The 21,225-nt window shown below is 39.7% G+C and overlaps 3 protein-coding genes across 16 annotated transcripts in view; 2 read left to right on the top strand and 1 right to left on the bottom strand.

Moving 5' to 3' along the window:
- Positions 1-1,717, top strand: part of P2ry14 (purinergic receptor P2Y14) — a 41,581-nt gene extending 39,864 nt beyond the window's left edge. For all 3 annotated transcript variants that reach the window (XM_008844866.3, XM_008844876.3, XM_008844858.3), the window contains exon 3: positions 456-1,717. In XM_008844866.3, the coding sequence (XP_008843088.1) occupies positions 480-1,496 (1,017 nt within the window). In that variant the 5' untranslated portion in view covers positions 456-479 and the 3' untranslated portion in view covers positions 1,497-1,717. The remainder of the gene's footprint in view (positions 1-455) is intronic.
- Med12l (mediator complex subunit 12L) overlaps positions 1-21,225 on the bottom strand; it is a 343,300-nt gene that overhangs the window by 200,951 nt on the left and 121,124 nt on the right. For all 12 annotated transcript variants that reach the window (XM_029569368.1, XM_029569360.1, XM_029569358.1 and 9 more), the window contains one exon: positions 21,020-21,196. In XM_029569368.1, coding sequence (XP_029425228.1) covers positions 21,020-21,196 — 177 coding nt within the window. The remainder of the gene's footprint in view (positions 1-21,019; positions 21,197-21,225) is intronic.
- On the top strand, positions 10,503-16,198 carry Gpr171 (G protein-coupled receptor 171). Its single transcript, XM_008844843.3, has 2 exons — positions 10,503-10,593; positions 15,124-16,198. The coding sequence occupies exon 2, from the start codon at positions 15,178-15,180 to the stop codon at positions 16,183-16,185; it is 1,008 nt and encodes a 335-aa protein (XP_008843065.1). The 5' UTR covers positions 10,503-10,593; positions 15,124-15,177; the 3' UTR covers positions 16,186-16,198.

The following is a 21,225-nucleotide window of genomic DNA, read 5'->3' on the forward strand; positions in this document are numbered from 1 at the left end:
ATTAGAAACGCATGTGCAAACATCTTAATGTCAATTGTATTAAAAATGAAGTTTTCTGCATGAAACTCTGTATTTTAATAATGAATTGGAGATCTTTTTTAAAGGTTAAAACCTCATTTAATTTTATGGCTTATAGGGCTTATAATAAGTACAATATTGTATAATGGTAATAATTCAACTGTAAACCTAAAAATGGACCAGCCATTTTTGTAAGAGATACATCCTAGCTCAGAAAATTGTTATTGAATATGTCAATGCTGATGTAATGAAATGTTTCTTCTAAGTATTCGGTTATTAAAGAAATAATTAAAAAAAATAAAAGAACCTAAAAACTTTAAAAAAAATCAGGGAGAGGGAGAATAAACATACTGGGCTGCAGCATGCTGTGACTTGAAGGTCATAAGGTGTCCTTCAAGTGTAAAGCATCCTTTCAGTGACTTTGTTTCTCTATCCAGGCCTTGGGCTCCAGAACTTACGAGATGACCAATTCAACAGCCACAGAGCCCCCGGAGCAGCTGTGCTCCCAGAACACCCTCATCACCCGGCAGGTCATTCCTGTGCTATACTTCCTGGTCTTCATCACTGGAATCCTCCTCAATGGAGTATCAGGATGGATATTCTTCTATGTTCCCAGCTCTAAGAGTTTTATCATCTATCTTAAGAACATAGTGGTGGCTGACTTTCTGATGGGCCTCACCTTCCCTTTCAAGGTCCTTAGTGACTCGGGCCTTGGTCCCTGGCAGCTGCGAGTGTTTGTGTGCAGGGTCTCTGCTGTGCTCTTCTACGTCAATATGTATGTCAGCATCATGTTCTTTGGACTCATCAGCTTTGACAGGTATTATAAAATTGTAAAGCCCCTTCTGACTTCGTTCATCCAGTCAGTGAACTATAGCAAACTTCTGTCTGTGGTTGTGTGGGCGCTCATGCTTCTTCTTGCTGTCCCCAACATCATTCTCACCAACAAGAGTGTCAAGGACGTTACAAAAATAGAATGCATGGAACTGAAGAGTGAGCTGGGACGGAAGTGGCACACAGCATCTAACTATATCTTTGTGAGCATGTTCTGGATTGTGTTTCTTCTGTTGCTTATCTTCTACACTGCTATCACAAGGAAAATCTTTAAGTCTCACCTCAAGTCCAGAAAGAATTCCATTTCAGTCAAGAGGAAATCGAGCCGCAATATATTCAGCATCATGCTTGTATTTTTTGTGTGTTTTGTACCTTACCACATTGGCAGAATCCCCTACACAAAGAGTCAGACAGAAGGTCACTACAGCTGCCAGTCCAAAGAAACCTTGCGCTATGTGAAAGAATTCACTCTGCTGTTGTCTGCTGCAAATATATGCCTGGACCCCATCATTTATTTCTTCTTGTGCCAGCCATTTAGAGAAGCTTTAGATAAGAAATTACACATCACATTAAAACCACAGAACGACCAAGAAAACTCCAGAACCAAAAGGGAAAAATCAATTCATGAAAGCACAGACACTCTGTGATCCCCCTTCCTGTCCAAGCACCGTTCTCGTCCACATGCCAGCATCCTGTTACATATTAAGAGACATGAATAAAAAGTATACTTATGATGAGTAATGTATCTAGCATTATTATCCACTATTAAGTATGAAATACAAAAAAATTAATAAAATTCAAATATAAGTTTCCACGTAAAATGACATTTCATAACATCACTTTTTAAAAAAATTACTATTATATTTTCTTTTTTAAAAATTATTTAATAGGGCCAGGCATGGTGGCGCACACCTTTAACCCCAGCCCTCGGGAGGCAGAGGCAGGCGGATCTCTGTGAGTTCGAAGCCAGCCTGGTCTCCATTAGTGAATCCAGGCCAGCTGCAGCTACGGGGAGACCTTGTCTCAAAAAAAAAAATAAAATTTAATAACCACAGGATTAGAAGAAGCATCTCATTACAACAGCATTAACATACTCAATAACAATTTCCAGAGCAAAGATGACTCTCTTTCAAAATTGGCTGTAAATATTTAGGTTCACAGGTGAATTAATACCGTTATAAAATGTTATACTTAGTATAAGCCCTGTAAGACATAAAATAGAATGAGGTTTTAACCTTTAAAAAAGATCTCCATTTCATTTTAAAATATACTGTTTTATACAGAAAAACTCATTTTTAATGCAACTAACACTTAGATGTTTGCACATGCGTCTCTAATCTCCATATATCTGATTATTGCTAGTCACAGTCGGTTACTTTCTGAGGTCCTTGGCACATGAGCATGGATATAAAGTCATCAGGTAGAGTTCAATGGTAATGTTTTTCACCTCTACTAATTAAAATGAAGCAAATTTTTATGCTTCTTCCTCAAATATAACTCATTTTATTTGTTAATTTTTTGTGTGTATTTCATACAGAACATCCCAAACAATCTTACCCATCTTTATACCCACATGCCAAATGGCCCCCTCCCATAGCCCCCTCTTCCCCCCCACTGGAGCCCATATACTCTGTCACCCCTGTTACTGTCCACTGTGTTGTCAGTGCCCCCAGCCATTCCCAAGTGCTTGTCCATCTGCTGAGTCTAGTCAGCCTATCTAGAGTTCCTTGTTTTAGGAAGATCAGCTCTTCCTCATCTAGCAGCAAGCAGTTGTCAATATTCCTTTAGATAAGATTGGGGTCTGCTGTTCATTTCCCCAGTTCTATGCTGGGTTACTGTCTGGGAGTCTCTTGGGCCACCCCGGCCAATAACTCAAAGGAAGGTAACTCCTGCCTGGCACTGTTTCTTGTTTTGCAGCCTTTAGCTGTACACATGGAATCTTAAAGAGTTACATTGATCCCAACATCACATTTTTTAAGAAATCAAATGGATGGAGAAACGGGATATGGTTTCTGGCTTAGGAGTCACTGAAACTAAATTCTTTCTCTGCTTTTAACTGACTTTCTTAGAGGACATTCGGCCAATCTTTCAGATGTTCTTCCTAAGCACTTCTGTAAGTAATGTTCCTATTTCATTCTTTATATATACATACACCAATAAAGAAACTGTCTTCGGAACTGTCAGGTTTTTTTTTCCCCCACCCTTAGTCATCAACATGCCCAACACAGGTCTCTTTATGCTCAGTTACATACTTCAGCACAAGGAAGAGTTACAGAGAGAATGTTTCTGACTTTCCAAAATAAGTATCCCATATGCACCATGACCCATTCAGGGTTTAGACAAAACTCGGGAAACATCCCCACCCTGGAACAGGAAGGCTTCTGTGCTCTGCTCCGTCTTCATTGTCCACCTTCCTACAGCTCCCTCCTGCCTCCAATGATGAAGCAAAGAAACTCTTCAAAAAGACAAAAATCACTAAGCTCTGACAAATGACTTTGGCAACTAAGCTTGCTGCATGTGTTTGGATTAATACACTTGGGGGGGCAGATGGGGGGCTGTGTTTATCATTCTTTACAAGTCTCACGATCAGAGCAAATGAGCAAAGCCTGAGATTCTTCAAGGCCTTCCACTGGGCCACCACAGCAAATGAAAGTAAGAACAGGTTGACAACAGCAGCAAGCACGGCTTGAGTGACCTGGGTCATCTTTCCACCCTCCCTCCTCTTCCCAACAGTACAAGTGAAACTTTTCCTTGAGAAAGTCGCTTTCCCTCAAGCATTGTGCTAAAACAGACTAGTAATGTTAAAGCGAGGTGTTTCAGGAAATGACGTGTGAGGCAGGTGAGTTTGGAAACCACAGCTGAGCAGCAATTTCTGTGTGCTATAACTATTACTAGGTGCACAGCAACAACTCAAAACAAAGTGCCAGGGCACTGGCTATGGAGAATTAACCCAGACACTTTTCAGAGATCATAGTACCACTGCAGAGGGCACAGGGACGCTTTACTAGTGCTTCTATAGATGAAACTACAGTACAGAGTGGAGCACCTCAATTAGATACCTGCAGTGTCAGAGAAGGTGATGTAAAATAAACAGTCACAGGGAAACTGAGGAGGATGGTGAGCTGAGAGCTCTTAGCTCCAGTCAACTGCTTCCTCATTTTTGCAAGAGAATGTAAAATCATGTGGTTTTTGCATTGCTGGGCTAGTAATTAAATGAAAACATCTGTGGATAGAATATAATATGCTAGCAGCTACTCTGAAACTTCTAAAATGCAAGAATCTATTGGAAAGGTGCTCCAAGGATCCTCCCTTTATTGGAACCTTTCTGACTGCTTCACTTGAATGAAGGCTCATTTTGATACGTAACTGATTTAAGTACCTGGGCAAAAATGTTCTAAAGTGTTTTCATAGCAGGAGTACTTGTGACAAGAAGAATCAAGAAACAGATCACAGAAGATTACAATCATTTAAAATGACTAAACATTGCCCACCAAGGGAAGTGACCCTAATGTCTCACAGAAACATCACGAGCAGCACTCCCGTCACGTTACCGCCCCAGCCTCCATCTTCTTTTTTCAGCAATAAAAGTAAAGCTTTTCATTTGAGAACGTCACTCTCTATGTTCTGAACCATACAGCTAGCAGAGAGAATTAGCACTAGGTAATTAATTGCCACATCTGAAGGCACTGACTACAAGTCGGGATAGAGCAAGATCCAAACTGACTCAATGAGACCAAACCCCACATTCATCCTCAGGAAATTTTCTGAAATGAAGGGGTGACTGAAAAGATGTAGACTCTAGATGTGCAACACTTCCTAGGAACTGATGCTCACACCACAGAAGGCAGACTAGAAATAGTTCAAAGCTAGTCCTGGTTTCACATTTGAGTACTTGTGTCAACCCTCACCTAAAACCACACCCACAACTTTGGAAGGTCAAGTTATGTCAACCAATAAACTTGTTGCAGAAGTTTAAGTAGGACTTTGTGAGGGGTGGGGGTCACCAGTACATGAAAAGGTGTTGTTACATACCTTCATCTAAAACAGCCATCCAGAAACACTAGGAATATCCTCACACCAAGCCTTGCTTCTACTTGATGTTGGAAAGTATAGACCACTAGCTCTAGATTCTGTCCTTAATCCCGCAGGTACCACCTGATCTTTCTAATTCGGGGGAGAAGGAAAGTGAGCATTTATAAACCATAACATACCTGCAACATCAAAGGGTAATAGAGAAATTATAAACTATTATCCCCCACAAAACAGCAAGGCATATCTTTGAGGTGAGCAGTTCTGGGACGGTCTTTGAGGTACTGTGTGATCTTTAATTTAAAAAAAATCACTACTTCCTTTAGGTTACCTACTTTCTGCAAGAATCCAATGGCATGTGGCTTACATTTCATCACAGGAAATCCTTGCAAAAAAAAACCATCTTAAAAGCACAGCTTTCCTAAACAGCATTGTGGTAGATGCTGTAATCCCAGCTCTTAGAAGGGAGAGGCAGGGCAATCAGGAATTTAAGGCCAGTCTTGGCTCCAGGTTCAGGGAGAGACCAGGCAGGCCTAAAAGTAAAATGGTAGAAAGTGATACAAGACACTTGATGCTAACACTGCCTTCTGCGTGGTGTGCCTATAAATCAGTTCTCTCTCTCTCTCTCTCTCTCTCTCTCTCTCTCTCTCTCTCTCACACACACACACACACACACACACAAATGACAAATCTAGATATGGGCTATAAAATGTGTATTATTGACTACATGTGCTTACATTGTTTACATGGCATCAACTTAGCTAACAAGTGGTCACATAAACTAAGATTATTAAATTAGCCCAAATTCCTTTTACTTTCTAATGTAATTGGAATTTTAAAACAGAGTCCTGGCTCCGATAGCCCCCATAGGTTAAGCTTGGCCACTAGTCTCAATATGTAAATTAAGGAAACAGTAATGGTAGAGGACAGAGGGAAAAATTAATCAATGTGGCATGGTTGAGAAAGCAAACAGAACAGTCTGGAACCTCCAAGTCTGTCTTTGAGGTACTGACACACTGCTACAAAATATATTTCTGGTAAAGAAGGTTAACAAAAAAATGCTTTCAGAAAAAGGATTTTAGATGGTAGTTTTATTGTAAAGAATCTTTCAAAATGGAAATATAAAGTACAGCAAAACCAGAAAGTGTAAGCTTCTTGCTACAGAAGGTCCAAGGAGTCAAAGAGCACTTATGAGGGATAAAACATAATGATGACAGTTATATGATTAAGTTTTCTGTAGTTAGAGTTTTTCCTGAGGTCAGATACTGCTAGATGCTTATTTCCCCAGTTAACTTGCTCCAGACACGAGGCAGAAACTGTAAAAGTGAGCAGGGGCACCCACACACTCCAAGTTAACTTTTAAATTTGGATTTCAGGGTTCTCTGCAACAGAAATAAGACAGAGACAGTACAAAAGGGAAAAGGGAAAGGATTATAAACACAGCCAAGCCCAGTTAATAACCTTAACCTAGGACACTGGATGGGTAGCACAGGCCTTTAATCACAGCACTGAAGTAAGATCGCTGAGATCCAGACCAGCCTGGTCTACATAGCAAGTTTCAGGCCAGCTGAAGCTACAGGGAGAACCTGTCTCAATAATAATAATAATAATAATAATAATAATAATAATAATAATCTTAACCCCAGGAAGACTATATTTCCCATATAGCTAACAACCTCCTGTCTCAGAGAAACCCCAGGCTGAAGAGATTTTCAAGCAGCAATGCTAGTCACAATTCAGGGAACCAGGGTACCGGAAAAAAAAGAAATACCCTCAGCAGGCTTAGATTTTAGAAGCAGGGTTTTGCCCTTTTATGAAGAGGGAAATCACTGTAAGGGACAATGTCCTATCTTCCAAATGAACAATGGGTCCCCAGCTCCAATGAGGGCCCCCCTTGAAGGCTGATGTTGATGTTGCCCAGTCCTCTATGAAAAAAGCCTCATTCAAATGACTACGGTCATCAAGGTTCCTCACGTAACACAACATGACAGATAAAAATGCTAATTTTCTTTCCAATATTGGGGTAAGTTCTCTGCCCTCATCAATAACCTAGGACCCTTTACAAAATGAATCTATGTAGTAACCAGTGTTGGTGGGAATCTTCAACAGTCAAAGGTCTACTGTCAACCCCAGCCTTGGAAATGAAGAGAGAAAAAGCAGGAGAAGGGGAGGGAACACAGGTGCACTTACCTACATTCAGGCAATACACAAGGAAGGAGGGGAGGGGAGGAGGGAGGGAGGGAGGAGGAGGGAGGTTCTCAGACACATGCCTAGCTATGGTAGTGGCTACCTACACCCAGTAGTCCATTTCTTCTTCCCCATTAACTCCAAACAGCTTCTGAACTATGTTTGAAAGTCACATTTTAAGAATGTTAGGCAGTATTATCTGGTAACTGGTTTCAGTAAAATTAAAAGAATGATGCACACAGATATACAGACTAGACTACAGAAATATTTCATATCCCAAATCAACTTGTTAGTCAAATTAGCATTTTACACATACAAAATATACATAAAAGCAACTAAAATATCATTTCTTAAGTAAAAGTATCACCATGACCAAAGTAAGGGAAAAATACCTTGACCTCACTTTTTCCCACCTGGGTTTCTGAAATAGTGGGTTAGTGATGACATGCAATTTCCTGGAACACTAACAAAATACAGTCTGGAAAACTGTCCTTAATGAGACAGAAAGAAGGTCCATCTATTAACTCAAAAGAAACCTGTGTTTAAAAAATAGTACTAAGGGAAGCAGAGGAAAAATATATATTTCCACTGTGAATAAACTTTCACACAAAGCACAGATGCCAAATCTCACTATCAGAAGTGGCCTGTAATTCCAGAACTTGGCATGTCAAGGCAGGGGCATCTGGAGTTTAAAGCCATCCTGGGCTACATAGTGAAACCTTGTCACAAAACAAAACCAAAAAAAAAAAAAGAAAAATACAATTTGGTTTTACTATTGAAAAGTAGCTCATCTCAGACACAGCAATGCACACCTATAATCTTAGCACTCAAGAAGCAGAGGCAGGAGCATCCCTGTGAGTTTGAGGCCACCAAGGGAATCTGACAAGATTCTATCTCAAGAAAACATAAATAAACTGATTAGTTGGTACTATTCCATGTATGAAATTTCTCACTAAGGAGGAGGACACTTTAGCTTTCTAGAGTTTAGCAATTCAAACACAACTGTGATCTTAGATTTTTAAGAACGGCTGCTCGTATTTTTCTATTGTCTATAAAGCCTAAAGTAAACCAAGGAAGTAAACATAAAAACACCTACCTAAAATAAAATATAAAATAAATAAAATAAAATAAAAACTTTACCAGAAATCTTTGTCTCACTTTTCTCTCATGCTTCACTAAAACTATTCAGCACTCAATCTGTAGCCAATTCCACCTCTAACTGCCCCTCCATCCCAGGCTTACTCCCAGTGAACCTAAGCCCTATCTACAGCCTCATCTTGTTTTTGCAGATGTCTTTCCTCTAAGTGGCCCTTGTTGAGTCCTCTCTACCACAGAACAGGAGTCTTAAGGATAGACCACTTGCTCCAAGATAAAGATCAAAGTTAGGATGGCTTCTGATCCAAATATCAAATACAAAATGTAAAAAAAAGGAGAACAAGGAATGTAAAACAAATGGCTATTATCATCATAAACAGCTCTGGTTTTTTTTCAAAATTCATGTGATACATTCTAAGTTCCATCTAGCTGGACATTTTTCATTTGGTCAGTCCTAAGGGATGCGTGTTTGTTAATTTCTGTTATTAAGCTAGCAACAAGGCAATAAGAGGTTTGTTTTGGGATTTAAACAGCTCTCTTGTGACTTGTTTCTTCTCATCTGAAAAACTGACAAAGAATCATCAGGAGATAAAGAGGAGAAATCGAAGCACCAGCCAAGGCAGTGAAGCATAAATAAACAGACCAGCACCCAGGTCTTAGCTTGGCACTTACAAACCAAGTTTGCCCCAGCACATTCACCACTCCCCGAGCATGTTCAGGTCATAAAAACTAGCCTCATTTTGCCCGTCACACTTAAGGTCTTGGGTCTAGTCTACAGCCATACAAGAAGAAAAGGTGTAAAAAAAAAACAAACAAAAAAAGAGATAACCTTATGAAAAAAATAATAAAGACAATCACTAAGGTAGTAACACTGCTCTTCAGACTCAGGAAGTGGTCAGGCAGTGCTCCCACCCAAGGCCTTTCTGGCACCCAGTTAGCATCTTCTCACTGTAGGCAGGAGAACATTTAACCAGGCAATATAACATATAAACCACTAAATACCTGCCTCAATTCACTATGCTGTTTGGATCAAACTGAGAAATGGTAGAGGTTTAACCTCATAACTTGAAAAAGCATGTGAAATATATTTTTTTCAAATTTGTTATTATTATTGTGTATGTGTGAGAGAGAGAAGGAGAGAGAGAGAGAGTCAGACAGAGAGAGACAGAGAGACAGAGACACGCTCAGGCACCATGATGCACGTGGGAAGAAGTAAGAGGCAGCTCTGAAGAGCCAGTTCTCTCCTTCCACTTTTATACGGCTTCTAGGGATTGAACCCAGGTTGCTGCACTTGCAGGAGAAGCACCTTAATCTGCCGGGTCATCTCCTTGGCCTAGATATAATATATTTTTGAATTTCAAACTCTAAAGCCATATGTACAATAACACTTTTAAGTGGCGTATGTAAGCGCAGACAAAATTAAATACACGAAACAAAATTTTGATGTATTTATCTATATAATGTTCTTTTATTTATATTTAAGATTTTTCTGCAATGGGACAGTGAGAGTGTTTCATAGGTTAAAGATGCTTGCCACCAAGACTCACAACTTGGGTTTAATCCCCAGAACCCATATGACAGGAGGAAAAAGTCAAGTTTTACAACTTGTCCTCTGACCTCTACACACACACCATACCAAGCATGTGCCCAAATACATACACACACAATAAGCAAGCAAGCAAGAAGAATTTACAGTTGGCTAAAAAAAGTGTGGGGGCGGGGGATTACCCTACCAGACTCAGTTAAATCATTTTGTTCCAGTGTTTGCTTTGTGAGACAGGGTCTCTTTCCATAGTCTAGACTGACCTTGAACTCACCATAGAGCCCAGGTTGGCCTCAAATTCATGGCTATCATCCTTCTTCCCAAGTGCCTCCCAAGTGCCACCATTCTCCATAATAGTTTTTTTTAATTTTTAATTAACAGCTATCTTAGCAGGAATTAAACTGCAACAATATGTGTACCTTTAAAATGCTGATGTCAATAGCTAAAGAAGTATTTAAGTACCTTATTGTCATTAACAAGAACTGATAGAGGGCTTTAACGCTGACATTCTTTGGAAACTATTATGACACAGAAGATATCTTGGATACTTTTTTAAAAAAAGAAAAAGAGAAAAAAAGGAAAAGAGAAAAAAGGGGCAAGGTGCTTTAATGAATGAGCGAACTTTTCTCTAAAAACAAATAGTTACAAATTGAGTTACACAAAATTGTTTTCTTACAAAGCTTCCTCAGGAGACTTTCATACAGTTTAAACTATTTGCAAACCACAGTTTCATCTACGTCAGTCTGTAACATTTTTAAACCACATAAAAAGGAAAGGAAATTCTTAGTTCAGCCGGCAAGCCTGCAATGGGGCTGCTGTCTCTGCAGCTAGGCAAACAGCTCCTGCTTCTCTAAGACCTGGACCCTGCTCAGGCCAGAGAGGACTCTCAGGTATGTCCTTTTCAATGTTTGGCTACTCAGTGCTTTTCCACACACGACAAGCTTATGACTTCTCAGCTTTTAAGTAGAAAGCCAACAGTCACAAAGCTGGTGGCTAACAGGACAAAAATGACGAGATCTTAGCTGTGAATATTCTGTAATTTTATGCTCTCTTTTAGTCTTATCCATCTGTCTAAAAAAGACAACTACATCCAAGCTGGAGTAATTACATAGCTAACTTAGGTAACTCAGTTTCACAGCAAGATAGATACTGGCTAGCTGCATGAGGTCCTAGAAGGAGTTTCTTTCATAAGTACTACAATAGTCAATTTCAAAAAAATATTCACGATTCCCTCAGAAAACCTAATGAGTTTTTTTCCCCCCAATCTATGGGAACTAAGGAGACACTTAAAATACTTTAAGTTTGCTGGAGTACCTCTGAGTATATCTAATCTCCACTGGCTGCTAACTGGTTGGCAAAATATTTATCAAGCTCTTAAATAGAAAATTTGTGATAGGGAACATGAGATGTGATCATAGTACAATTTTAACTCTACTCAACATACACAGTTTTTAATAAACCATTCTCCATGAAAATCTAGAAGGAATTTTATAAAAGTGAATGCAAAGCACTCAGGACTCTCAAGCATTACTAAATAAGCAGTCACATTGTAATTATTTGAAATCAGTTCCTGCCTACTATAATATATTGTCAATTCTAATTACAGAGTATTTATCAATCAAAACAAACTAATACTTCTCTTCACCATATAAGTATTACTGATAAAATGTATAATTATATAAGCAATGAGGCACTTGAAGAAATACATTATTATCCTGCTATCACTATATAACACTTGAAATAAAGGAGTTGAAATCAAATCATAGCACTCTACACATAAACAACAGGCAAGCATGGGAAATAAAATTGGTCTCAGAATTCCAAGATACAAATGAATGGCAACTATCAAAAACCAGGGTTGTGAGGAGAGAAGCCTGGAATAGCATTCTAACTTGAAAAGCTTCCTTCAGGCCTGTAGGCGACAGGCAGGAATCAAGAAACATCAGGATAAAGGCAGAGAGCCTAGAGACCAATCAGCAAGCACAGACCCTGGTCTTGCTCAAATACACTGCAGCACCTTGAGCAACGTGCAAGGGCCAGACCTCAGCCTCCTCCACCGATCTGAGGACTTGGACAGAAGCTATCAATAGAGAGTCATCTCTCTTTAAAGTAGAACAGTTCTAAAATTCTATCCCTGCTAAAATACAGAGATGGGAAGGAGTTGTTCACAGAGTGTAGATATGACCACTCTAAAATGAGACCTGAGACTGAGGGAGGGGGAGCTGTAGCTTAGTGGTAGATCACATGTTCGGTATATACAAAGCCATGGGTTCAATCCAGCATGCAAAACAAAGACAGAGAGATAGATGACAATGGGAATAGGAGGGAGAATGTATGTTCTGAGAACTCTGAAAGTTAAATCTAAATTTATAGACTAAGACTGAGATTTAGTTTTAAATATATATAATAAGACAAAACAGCAAAACACACGAAATGCCTAAACTTCTTTTACTGTAACAGTACGAAGGGAAAATGGTAAAAGTAAATATTTTATTTCAGCTGTTTTATGTGAAAATTGCTAAGAACATCCCTGTCACATAACCCCCAGATAGGGAACAAACGCTACACCATTAATAATAAGCATTAGCATTAGAATCATCACCACCATTACTGGGGCTTCTGAGGTGTGACTATACTGAGATCCTGGCTTTGTAATCTGTCAACTACACAGCCCAGGGACTTAACCTTATTATGCCTCAGAATAAAAAGCTCTAACTTGCTGGGCGTGGTGGTGCATGCCTTTAGTCCCACTCTCGGGAGGCTGAGGCAGATGGATCTCTGTGAGTTCAAGGCCAGCCTGGTCTATACAGCAAGTTCGGGCCAGGTGGGGCTATAGGAAGACCCAGTCTCAAAAATATTTTTTTTAAAAGCCCTAACTCTAATGGGAGAAAGGGAAGGGTATGCAACCTTTAAGTAACTTTAAAAAGTTTGATGTACTTGCTTACATACATTGATTCATTCAATGATTACACACCATGGCACCAGATGGCTCAGCAGGTAAAGTTGCCTGAGTAGACCTGAGTTTCGTACCCAGAATCCATGGAATGGTAGAAGGAGAGAGTCAACTCAATGAAGTCAACGTCCCTCCAGAAAAGTATCGCGTACATGGCATACACACCAGCAGTCATGCATCACACACACACACACACGCACACACACACACACAAATAATAACGATAATAAATAATAATATAAATAATTTTTAAAGATATACAATGCATTATTGAATAATTTGAAAAATTAGGTTTAATAAGACTTCTGAAGTTGCCTAATTTAAAGCAAGATTTGATGGCTTCTGAGCCCTTCTTTGCCAGTCATTACATATCCAACGTCCTGTAGCACTATATATGAATTTTTCTTGATGAAATATAAAGGCAATCGCTAGACTTTAAAACAAAAGAAAGTTGTTTAATGCAATAGATAGCCCACACCAAGAGGCTCTAAACCTGGGAGTCAGACTTGACTTTGTCAATGAAAGCTCAGTTTAACTTGAACCCATAAATCAAGCCAGTGTTCTCTGTCTGGGGGGAACATGACAAGGTTATTAATGTCAATTATGGTGGTTCCAAGAGACTATCTTGTGGACTTTTGACTACAGCAAAACTCACAGTTAAAGGGAAAAAAAACACCTAATGTTAAAGTTGGATTTCTGGTTTTTTGGTTTTTTTTTTTTTGAGATTGAGATAGGGCCTCATGTATCCCATGCTAGCCTTGTCTTATAGCCTTGTAGCTAAGGATGACCTTGAGCTTGTGTTCCTCCTTTCTCTACCTCCTGAATGATAGGACTTCAGGGGAGTGCCACCAGGTCCAGTAAAGTTCCATTTTGATACTGATATAACTTAGCTTTTCTCGGAGGATGTTGTAACCAATAAATATATACCCATGTACTAGAACCTTTAAAAATACACTTTTTATAAAACTACTCAAAAACACGTCAACTAAAACATCTATACACATACTGTCCAACAGCAATACAATCAAACTTTTAAAAAGTTGAAGCTTGGGGCTGGAGAGATGGCGCAGTGGTTAAGAGCTGACTGCTCTTGCAGAGGACCCGGGTTCAATTCCCAGCACCCACATGGCAGCTATGAACCGTCCTTAACTCCAGTTCCAGGGGAATCTGACGCACTCTTCTGACCTCTGTGGCACCGCACAACACGGGTGCACTCACATACATGCAGACAATACACTCATACACATAAAATAAAAATAATAAATAGGATTTTTTTAAGTTGAAGCTTTTCTAGTACGTGCATTTAAAAAGTAAAAAGAAACCCAAGAGGAAATGTGGCCCTGCAGTTTAAAGGACAGGCTGTTCTTGCAGAGGACCCAGGTTTGGTTCCCAACACCCACACAGAAGCTAACAACTGCCCATAATTCCAGTTCCAGGGGATCTAATGCCCTCTTCTAGTCTCTGTGGGTATTACACACATGCAATACACTTACACTTACATACATGCAGGCAAAGCACTCATACACATAAAATTAAAATTAAATAAAATACAAGAAAGTAATTTCATTAATATATTGAGCTTAATAAAAATGTTACATAGGTGCTCAATATAAAATGTGAATATGACAGTAAAGAAAATCTTTAGGGGCTGGAGAAATGGCTCAGCGGTTAAGAGCACTGACTGCTCTTGCAGAGGACCTGGGTTTGACTCCCAGAACCTGACCTCTGTGGCATCGCATGACATGAGTGCACTCACATACATGCACGCAGTACACTCATACACATAAAATAAAAATAATAAAATATTAAAAAAAGAAAATCTTTAATGTGTTCATCATTGAAAATGGTTAAAGTGTTTACCAACACGTCCACAGCACTGTGAAACCAACCCAGTGAGAGGCACCAAATTCCCACCGTTCCATTCTGTCTGCTGAAAACAAAAAGAGACAAAAATTGTACTTCTAAAAACAGTCTAGCAGGGTTCACACTGGAGAGCCTACTTTATAAACAACACTTTGAAAATCTGACTGAACTAGCTGTCATCCTTTCCTCTCGTCAGCCTAGGTTCTTCCAACATGAGCTCGCAAACCAGAAAGCCTCACTGAGATCTCTTCAGGCAACACCACAACACCAGCTTCCCCTCTGTACTTCTCAGAATTTTTGGCCACTTAACCTCCTCTGCAAAGAAACTTCTCACTCAGCTGTCACCAAAGAGCTACCGCAATGTAAAACCATGAAGTCAAAAACATCGCTTCCAAAGAGCGAATCTACCTAAGATTTCCTGAAATCAGACAATGGAAACCCAGGGCTTCTCATACTTCAGGGTGCTCCCACACAGTCCGCTAAGTTCACCAATGAAATTCTTCCTAAGAACTAAGATGATGATGATATCCTCAGTACAGATGTTTGTAAGGAAGGCTGTTTCTAATTTTAATTACTAACATCTCCCTCCTTCTCTTTTTAACAGATTCTTTGGACTTCCTTTTTTAAATTATTGAACTCTTCCTTCTTTTCCCTCAAGATGACAAACAGTTCACTGTTCTGTCCAGTTTACAGAGATCTGGAACCATTCACCTACTTCTTTTATTTAGTTTTCCTTGTTGGAATTATTGGAAGTTGTTTTGCAACCTGGGCCTTTCTGCAGAAAACCACAAATCCCCGGTGTGTGAGCATATACCTAATCAATTTGCTTACAGCCGATTTCCTGCTCACTTTGGCACTGCCAGTGAAAATCATTGTAGACTTGGGCGTGGCACCCTGGAAGCTGAGGATATTCCACTGCCAAGTAACAGCCTGCCTCATCTACATCAATATGTACCTGTCAATTATCTTCTTGGCGTTTGTCAGTATTGATCGCTGTCTTCAGTTGATACACAGTTCCAAGATTTACCGAATACAAGAACCCGGGTTTGCCAAAATGATATCAACTGTGGTGTGGCTCATGGTCCTTCTTATAATGGTGCCGAACATGCTGATTCCCATCGAGGACATTGAGGAAAAGGCAAGCGTAGGTTGCATGGAATTTAAAAAAGAGTTTGGAAGAAACTGGCATTTGCTGACAAATTTCCTATGTGTGGCAATATTTTTAAATTTCTCGGCCATCATTTTAATATCCAACTTCCTTGCAATCAGACAACTCTACAGAAACAAAGACAATGAAAACTACCCAAATGTGAAAAGGGCTCTTGTCAACATACTTTTAGTGACAACTGGTTACATCATATGTTTTGTTCCTTACCACGCTGTACGGATCCCTTACACCCTGAGCCAGACTGAAGTCATATCTGACTGCCCAACCAGAATCTCACTCTTCAAAGCCAAAGAGGCCACACTACTCCTGGCTGTATCAAATCTGTGTTTTGACCCAATCCTGTACTATCATCTCTCAAAAGCATTCCGCTTGAAGGTCTCTGAGACTTTTGCCTCATCTAAGGAGACTAAGACTCAGAAAGGAAAAACAAGGTGTGGAAATGGTGTGGAAAATATAGAATTTTTTCATCTTACCCCATCTTCCCTCTCTATACCGTAAGGTTAGTCATAATTCTCAAAAGCAAAAATAAACCAAAAAACAACAGTAACCAAACTAATTCATGTACAAAGTTCATTTTTCAATAAAGGCAATCCTGCACTCTCTTATGGTCTGATATTCCTTAACTCAAATATTTGTACAGGAAAACTAAAAAGTCTTCTTGAACCACAGCCGAACTGACCTACCCTTCAAATCAACATGAGAGCCATGATACAGATGCAGAGATTCATTTCAATGCCTGCAACTGTCTTCTTGAGGAAAATATGCAAAATAATCTGAATCTAAGTTGCCAAGAAGGATGTCATTAACACAACTTTAAAGGGCTTTGATCATTTTAAAAAATTAAAACTTACGCCGGGCGTGGTGGCGCACGCCTTTAATCTGAGCACTTGGGAGTCAGAGGCAGGCAGATCTCTGTGAGTTCAAGGCCAGCCTGGCCTACATAGTGAGTTCCAGGACAGGTGGGGCTACAGGGAGACCCTGTCTCAAAAAGACCGAAAAAAAAAATTAAAACTTACATCAAACCAAATATGTCTCATTTTTACCCTACCACACTGAAGGGTAGTGAACACTCTATTTGTTGTTCCAGGTTTTAACATCCAATTTTTTGTAGCATAATAGCTAACAACTTTCATTTATGAAAAGGCTTACAATGACAAGAACAGTGGCTCATACCTGTTAATTTCAGCACCCAGGAGACTAAGGCAGAAGGATCACCATGAGTTCGAATCTAGCTGGTCTATAAAATGAGATCTTGTCTCTAAGTAACAAATTAATGAATAAATTTTAAGAGGGGTTTGCATGTTTTATATATACTTAAAGTTGACCTGTAGGTTATAAAGGCTTCTTACTGCCAGTAATGACAGATCTAGTGCTTTATGGCTTTTGTTTTACCATTATATGAAACTCCTGGTCCCTTTAACAATGTAAGGGAGGTGGTGAATTTTATTAACTATTGAAACTGTTTTGGAACTAGAAACTCATATCAAAGGTATAGAAAAATAATACAAACCAAATAGTCTTTAAATTTCTTTAAATATTTTTTAAAATTATTTATGTAAGTGTGCATATGTGTACATGCGTGTGTGAGTACAGGTGCCCTCGGAAGCCAGAGTTCTCAGGTCCCCCAGATGCTGGAGTTACAGATGGCTGTGAGCTATCCAAAGTGGTTTCTGGGAATTGAAGTTGGGATCTCTAGAAGAACAGTACATACTATTAACCACTGAGCCATCTCTCCATCTTCCAAATAGTCTTAAAACAGGGACACTGACTAACAGAGCAGGGTCATGCTAGGAACACAGTCCACGCCAGGTCACGGCCCCTGTCAAGTCCAGAAACCAGGCTAACCCACATGGACTCAGTCTCAACTACAAATCAGTCCAGCTCTGACCAGGTCCTCTCCACTGCCAGTATACGCAGAGACTTTGATGCATGGCATTAAATGAGGGACTTACCTGAAAGACTGGAAAAGTACTGTTAAGCATGTGTGAGATTTTGTGAAGTTTTGATTTGGCTTAGTTTTTTGAGACAGGATCTTATACAGCCCAGTTTTGAACTCACTATCTAGCCAAGGATGGTCTTAAACTCCTCATCTCTACTCAAGTGCTAAGATTGCAGTTACGCACCACCAAAAGTGGGGCTTCTGTATGTACTGTTAATATTATAAAAATCCACATCAAATCATCAGTAATAGGCTGGAAAGAGGACTAAACGGTTAAGAGCGCTTGCTGTTCTTGCAGAAGACCCGGGTTTAGGTCCCAGAACCCACATCAGACAGCTCATAACTGCCTGTAACTCCAGCTCCGGGGAGATGCAGGCCCTTCTCTGGATTCCACAGGCACCAGGCATGCACATGGTTCGCACATATACAATGCAAGCACTAATACATACAAATAAATAACACTGCAATAGCTGCACTGATTATGAAGCCGTGCTCCTGGCTGGATGTGGCGGCACATGCCTAGAATGCTAGCACTCAGGAGATGGGGCAGAAGCACTATATAGTTCCTGGAACGCAAGAACACAAATTTGATTCCAAAGTTATTTCTGTACTTGAAGAATTTGTTTCTGAAGCTTGAAACACCTATCTGTAATTTCACAAACATATACTCTGAATCTGAGTGAATAACTAAAATGAAAAAGCACAAAATGTCTATTTTAAAAGCTGTAACACAGTGAGTTCTAGAAAAGTCTAACCAGCTAGTAAAAACTGACAGGGAGTCTCTCTCATCAGTAAGACATGGTACAGTGTAAATGACTTTCCCAGGTTACAGGCTGGTAGAAGGTTTACACGATAGCATCTGTGCTCCTTGGCGGCCTAAACAGCACATTTTCTTGGTGGACAGATCAGAGTATTCACCATGTACCTGTGTATACAGAACTGTATTTCTGAACAGTTGCTCAAGCCTCCTTGCATTCTCTCCCTTCATCTCCACAGTCACAAGGCCACAGAACAGTTAGCAAAAGACCAAACTTTTTAAGCATATTCTTATATTCCTTTCATATACACAACAGGCTAGATTTGCTCTTTCTAATAAAGAAGAGGACCAGACTCAATAGAATGTCAAGATTTTAATAACCTAGCCTTTTCATTTTGCATACTGATAATTTATTCTGAATTACAGCCATGGTAAACCAGTAGTGGAAAGCTACTTAAAAACTGGATCGGGGCTGGAGAGATGACAGTAGGTTCAAGAGTGCTTGTTGTGCAATCAAAGGACCTCAGATTGGATCCCAACACCCCCATAAAAAGCCAGGTGCTGCCACTCATGCTTGTGTTCCCCGCGCTGTGTGGGACAAAGACAGGAAATTCAGTTCAGCGGGGCTCACTGGCCAGCAGCCTAACTATAGGCTCAGCAAGCAACCTGTCTCAAAGGACAAGGTAGAGAGTGACAGAGCAGGACACGTAACAACCTCCTCTAGCTTCTGTACATTCATGCACAGGCACACACAGGTATACACATGTACATACATCACACACATACACTTTACACACATGCATATACACACACACATACACACACTCATGCTCACGCTAAAAAAATAAAAATTAGCATCAATGGTCAAGAAACATTATCAAGCCGTTTCCTCTAAGGAAGTGGGCAATCCTTAGGATGGCACAGACTGGAGGAGCTAATGTTTGGCCCCTGCTCAGACCCCAGAATCACAGAGCAGAGAGATGTGCAAGGCGTTGTTCACCTAAGACAAGGGCATGCAACCCTCAACCATTTCCAGCACTTCACGGTATCCTTTCTCCCTGCTTCCCTTTGTCTCCATCTTTCCTTTATTTTAATAAACTCTGCAATTCAGAGTAGTTTCAGGTTTATAGCAAAAGTTGCAAAGACGGTTCAGAGTTCCTAAATACCTTTCAAATGATTCCCTATGATATCAATGCCTTACAAAACTATGATATGTTTGTTGAAACTAAGAAGCTAGTATTGATGAATTAGTAGTAAATAAACTCTGGACTTTAAAGTTCATTTCTTTTACTCTTAATGTTTATTTATTATATTTTGTGAGTGGGAGTGTTTTGCTCTTAACCAGTGAGCCATCTCACCAGCCCCATAGTGTTAATTTTTTTATTTTATTTTATGAGTATATTGTCTGCATGTATGTAAGTGCACCTGTGACAAGCAACACTCATGGAGGTCACAAGATGGCATCAGATCCCCTGGAACTGGAGTTACAGACAATTTTTAGCCACCATGTGGATGCTAGGAACTGAACCTGGGTCCTCTGCAAGAGCAGCCAGTGCTCTTAACTACTGAGCCTCTCTCTAATAACTACTCTTAATAAAAATAAATTTTAAAATAAATCCAAGATGTGATAGTTCATCCATGGATGTTTCTGTTGTATTGAAATAGAGTAAGACAGAGAGCCACTGAAAATTGGTGATTATATTCCAAGATGAAGAAGAGATCCCCTCTTGGAAAGTTTTGACATCTTCATGGACATAAACAAAAAGGAATTTTTAACTGTAATAAGTCAAAAGAAAATGGGAACTGAGTGATTCTGAGTCACTTTGGAGGATGCTACAAAATACCAACTCTATTTAGCTTTAACAAAATACTTACTGATCAAAACTTCTAGAGGCATCCAGAACAAAACACGCCTCACAGTCGTACTTCTGATACAGAGAAAACCGCATGCACACACCAAAAAAGACGTACTGAGACTAAATTTATCACAAAATTTCAGGAAATAGTAAACCCAGTGCTTAAAAATGTTTTCGGCATTTAGCCTAATATTCATTGCTAACATCAAAAACTAATCTTGTTTCTCCTGGGAATAAAGACATTACTACATTAAGACTCCAACACTAAATTTCTTGGCATGCTTTTTAATGTGCTATCCGTTTTTAAATCCCAAGTGCAAACCCCAATCTATCTCACTCACAACCTCTTCCATCAAGTTGGAGCTTCTGGGCTGGCATGGCCTGCTTTCCAATATTCACTCTTAGAAATTAGAAGGGACCCAGAAATGCCAAACAGCCCACTTTCTAGGGGCCATGCGGTTTTCCCTCATTCACTTCACTGGCATGAGTGCTTCTCATTCATAAACATTTGCCCCTCTCCCTATTCATTTTTCCTGTGCCCCAAAATTCTTACTCGGCTGTGTAACACCAAAAATGCCAACAGCCAAAGAGTACATATGGAAACCAATAAGCAAATATCTTTCAAATTCAAGTTGGGAACATAGTTAGGATTCATGTGCAGTGACTCACATTCTCTGATAAAAGGACAAGCAGGGGATAATCGGACAGTCAGTGGTTAATGACCTTATAATAAAACTTATATAAAACTCAAGGTGCACACCGATGGAGCAAACAACTTACCAGAGGTATAGGAAAATGGGTTGCATACTGCAGGTGACGGAGGAGGTCATAATTGGATGGGAAAATTAATTCCCTGGTTTTTTCCCTCTTCACCAGTTTCTCACCATTAACTGACATTCTTCTGCTCAAAGAAGGGTTGGCATTCTCACATGGTTCTCCAGGCATGGGAGAAAAAATCTAAGTCATGTAAAACAAATGTTGGAAAT

This window comes from Nannospalax galili, unplaced genomic scaffold (genome assembly GCF_000622305.1).
Source record: "Nannospalax galili isolate Female #2095 unplaced genomic scaffold, S.galili_v1.0 scaffold351, whole genome shotgun sequence".
Classification (NCBI taxonomy): domain Eukaryota; kingdom Metazoa; phylum Chordata; class Mammalia; order Rodentia; family Spalacidae; genus Nannospalax; species Nannospalax galili.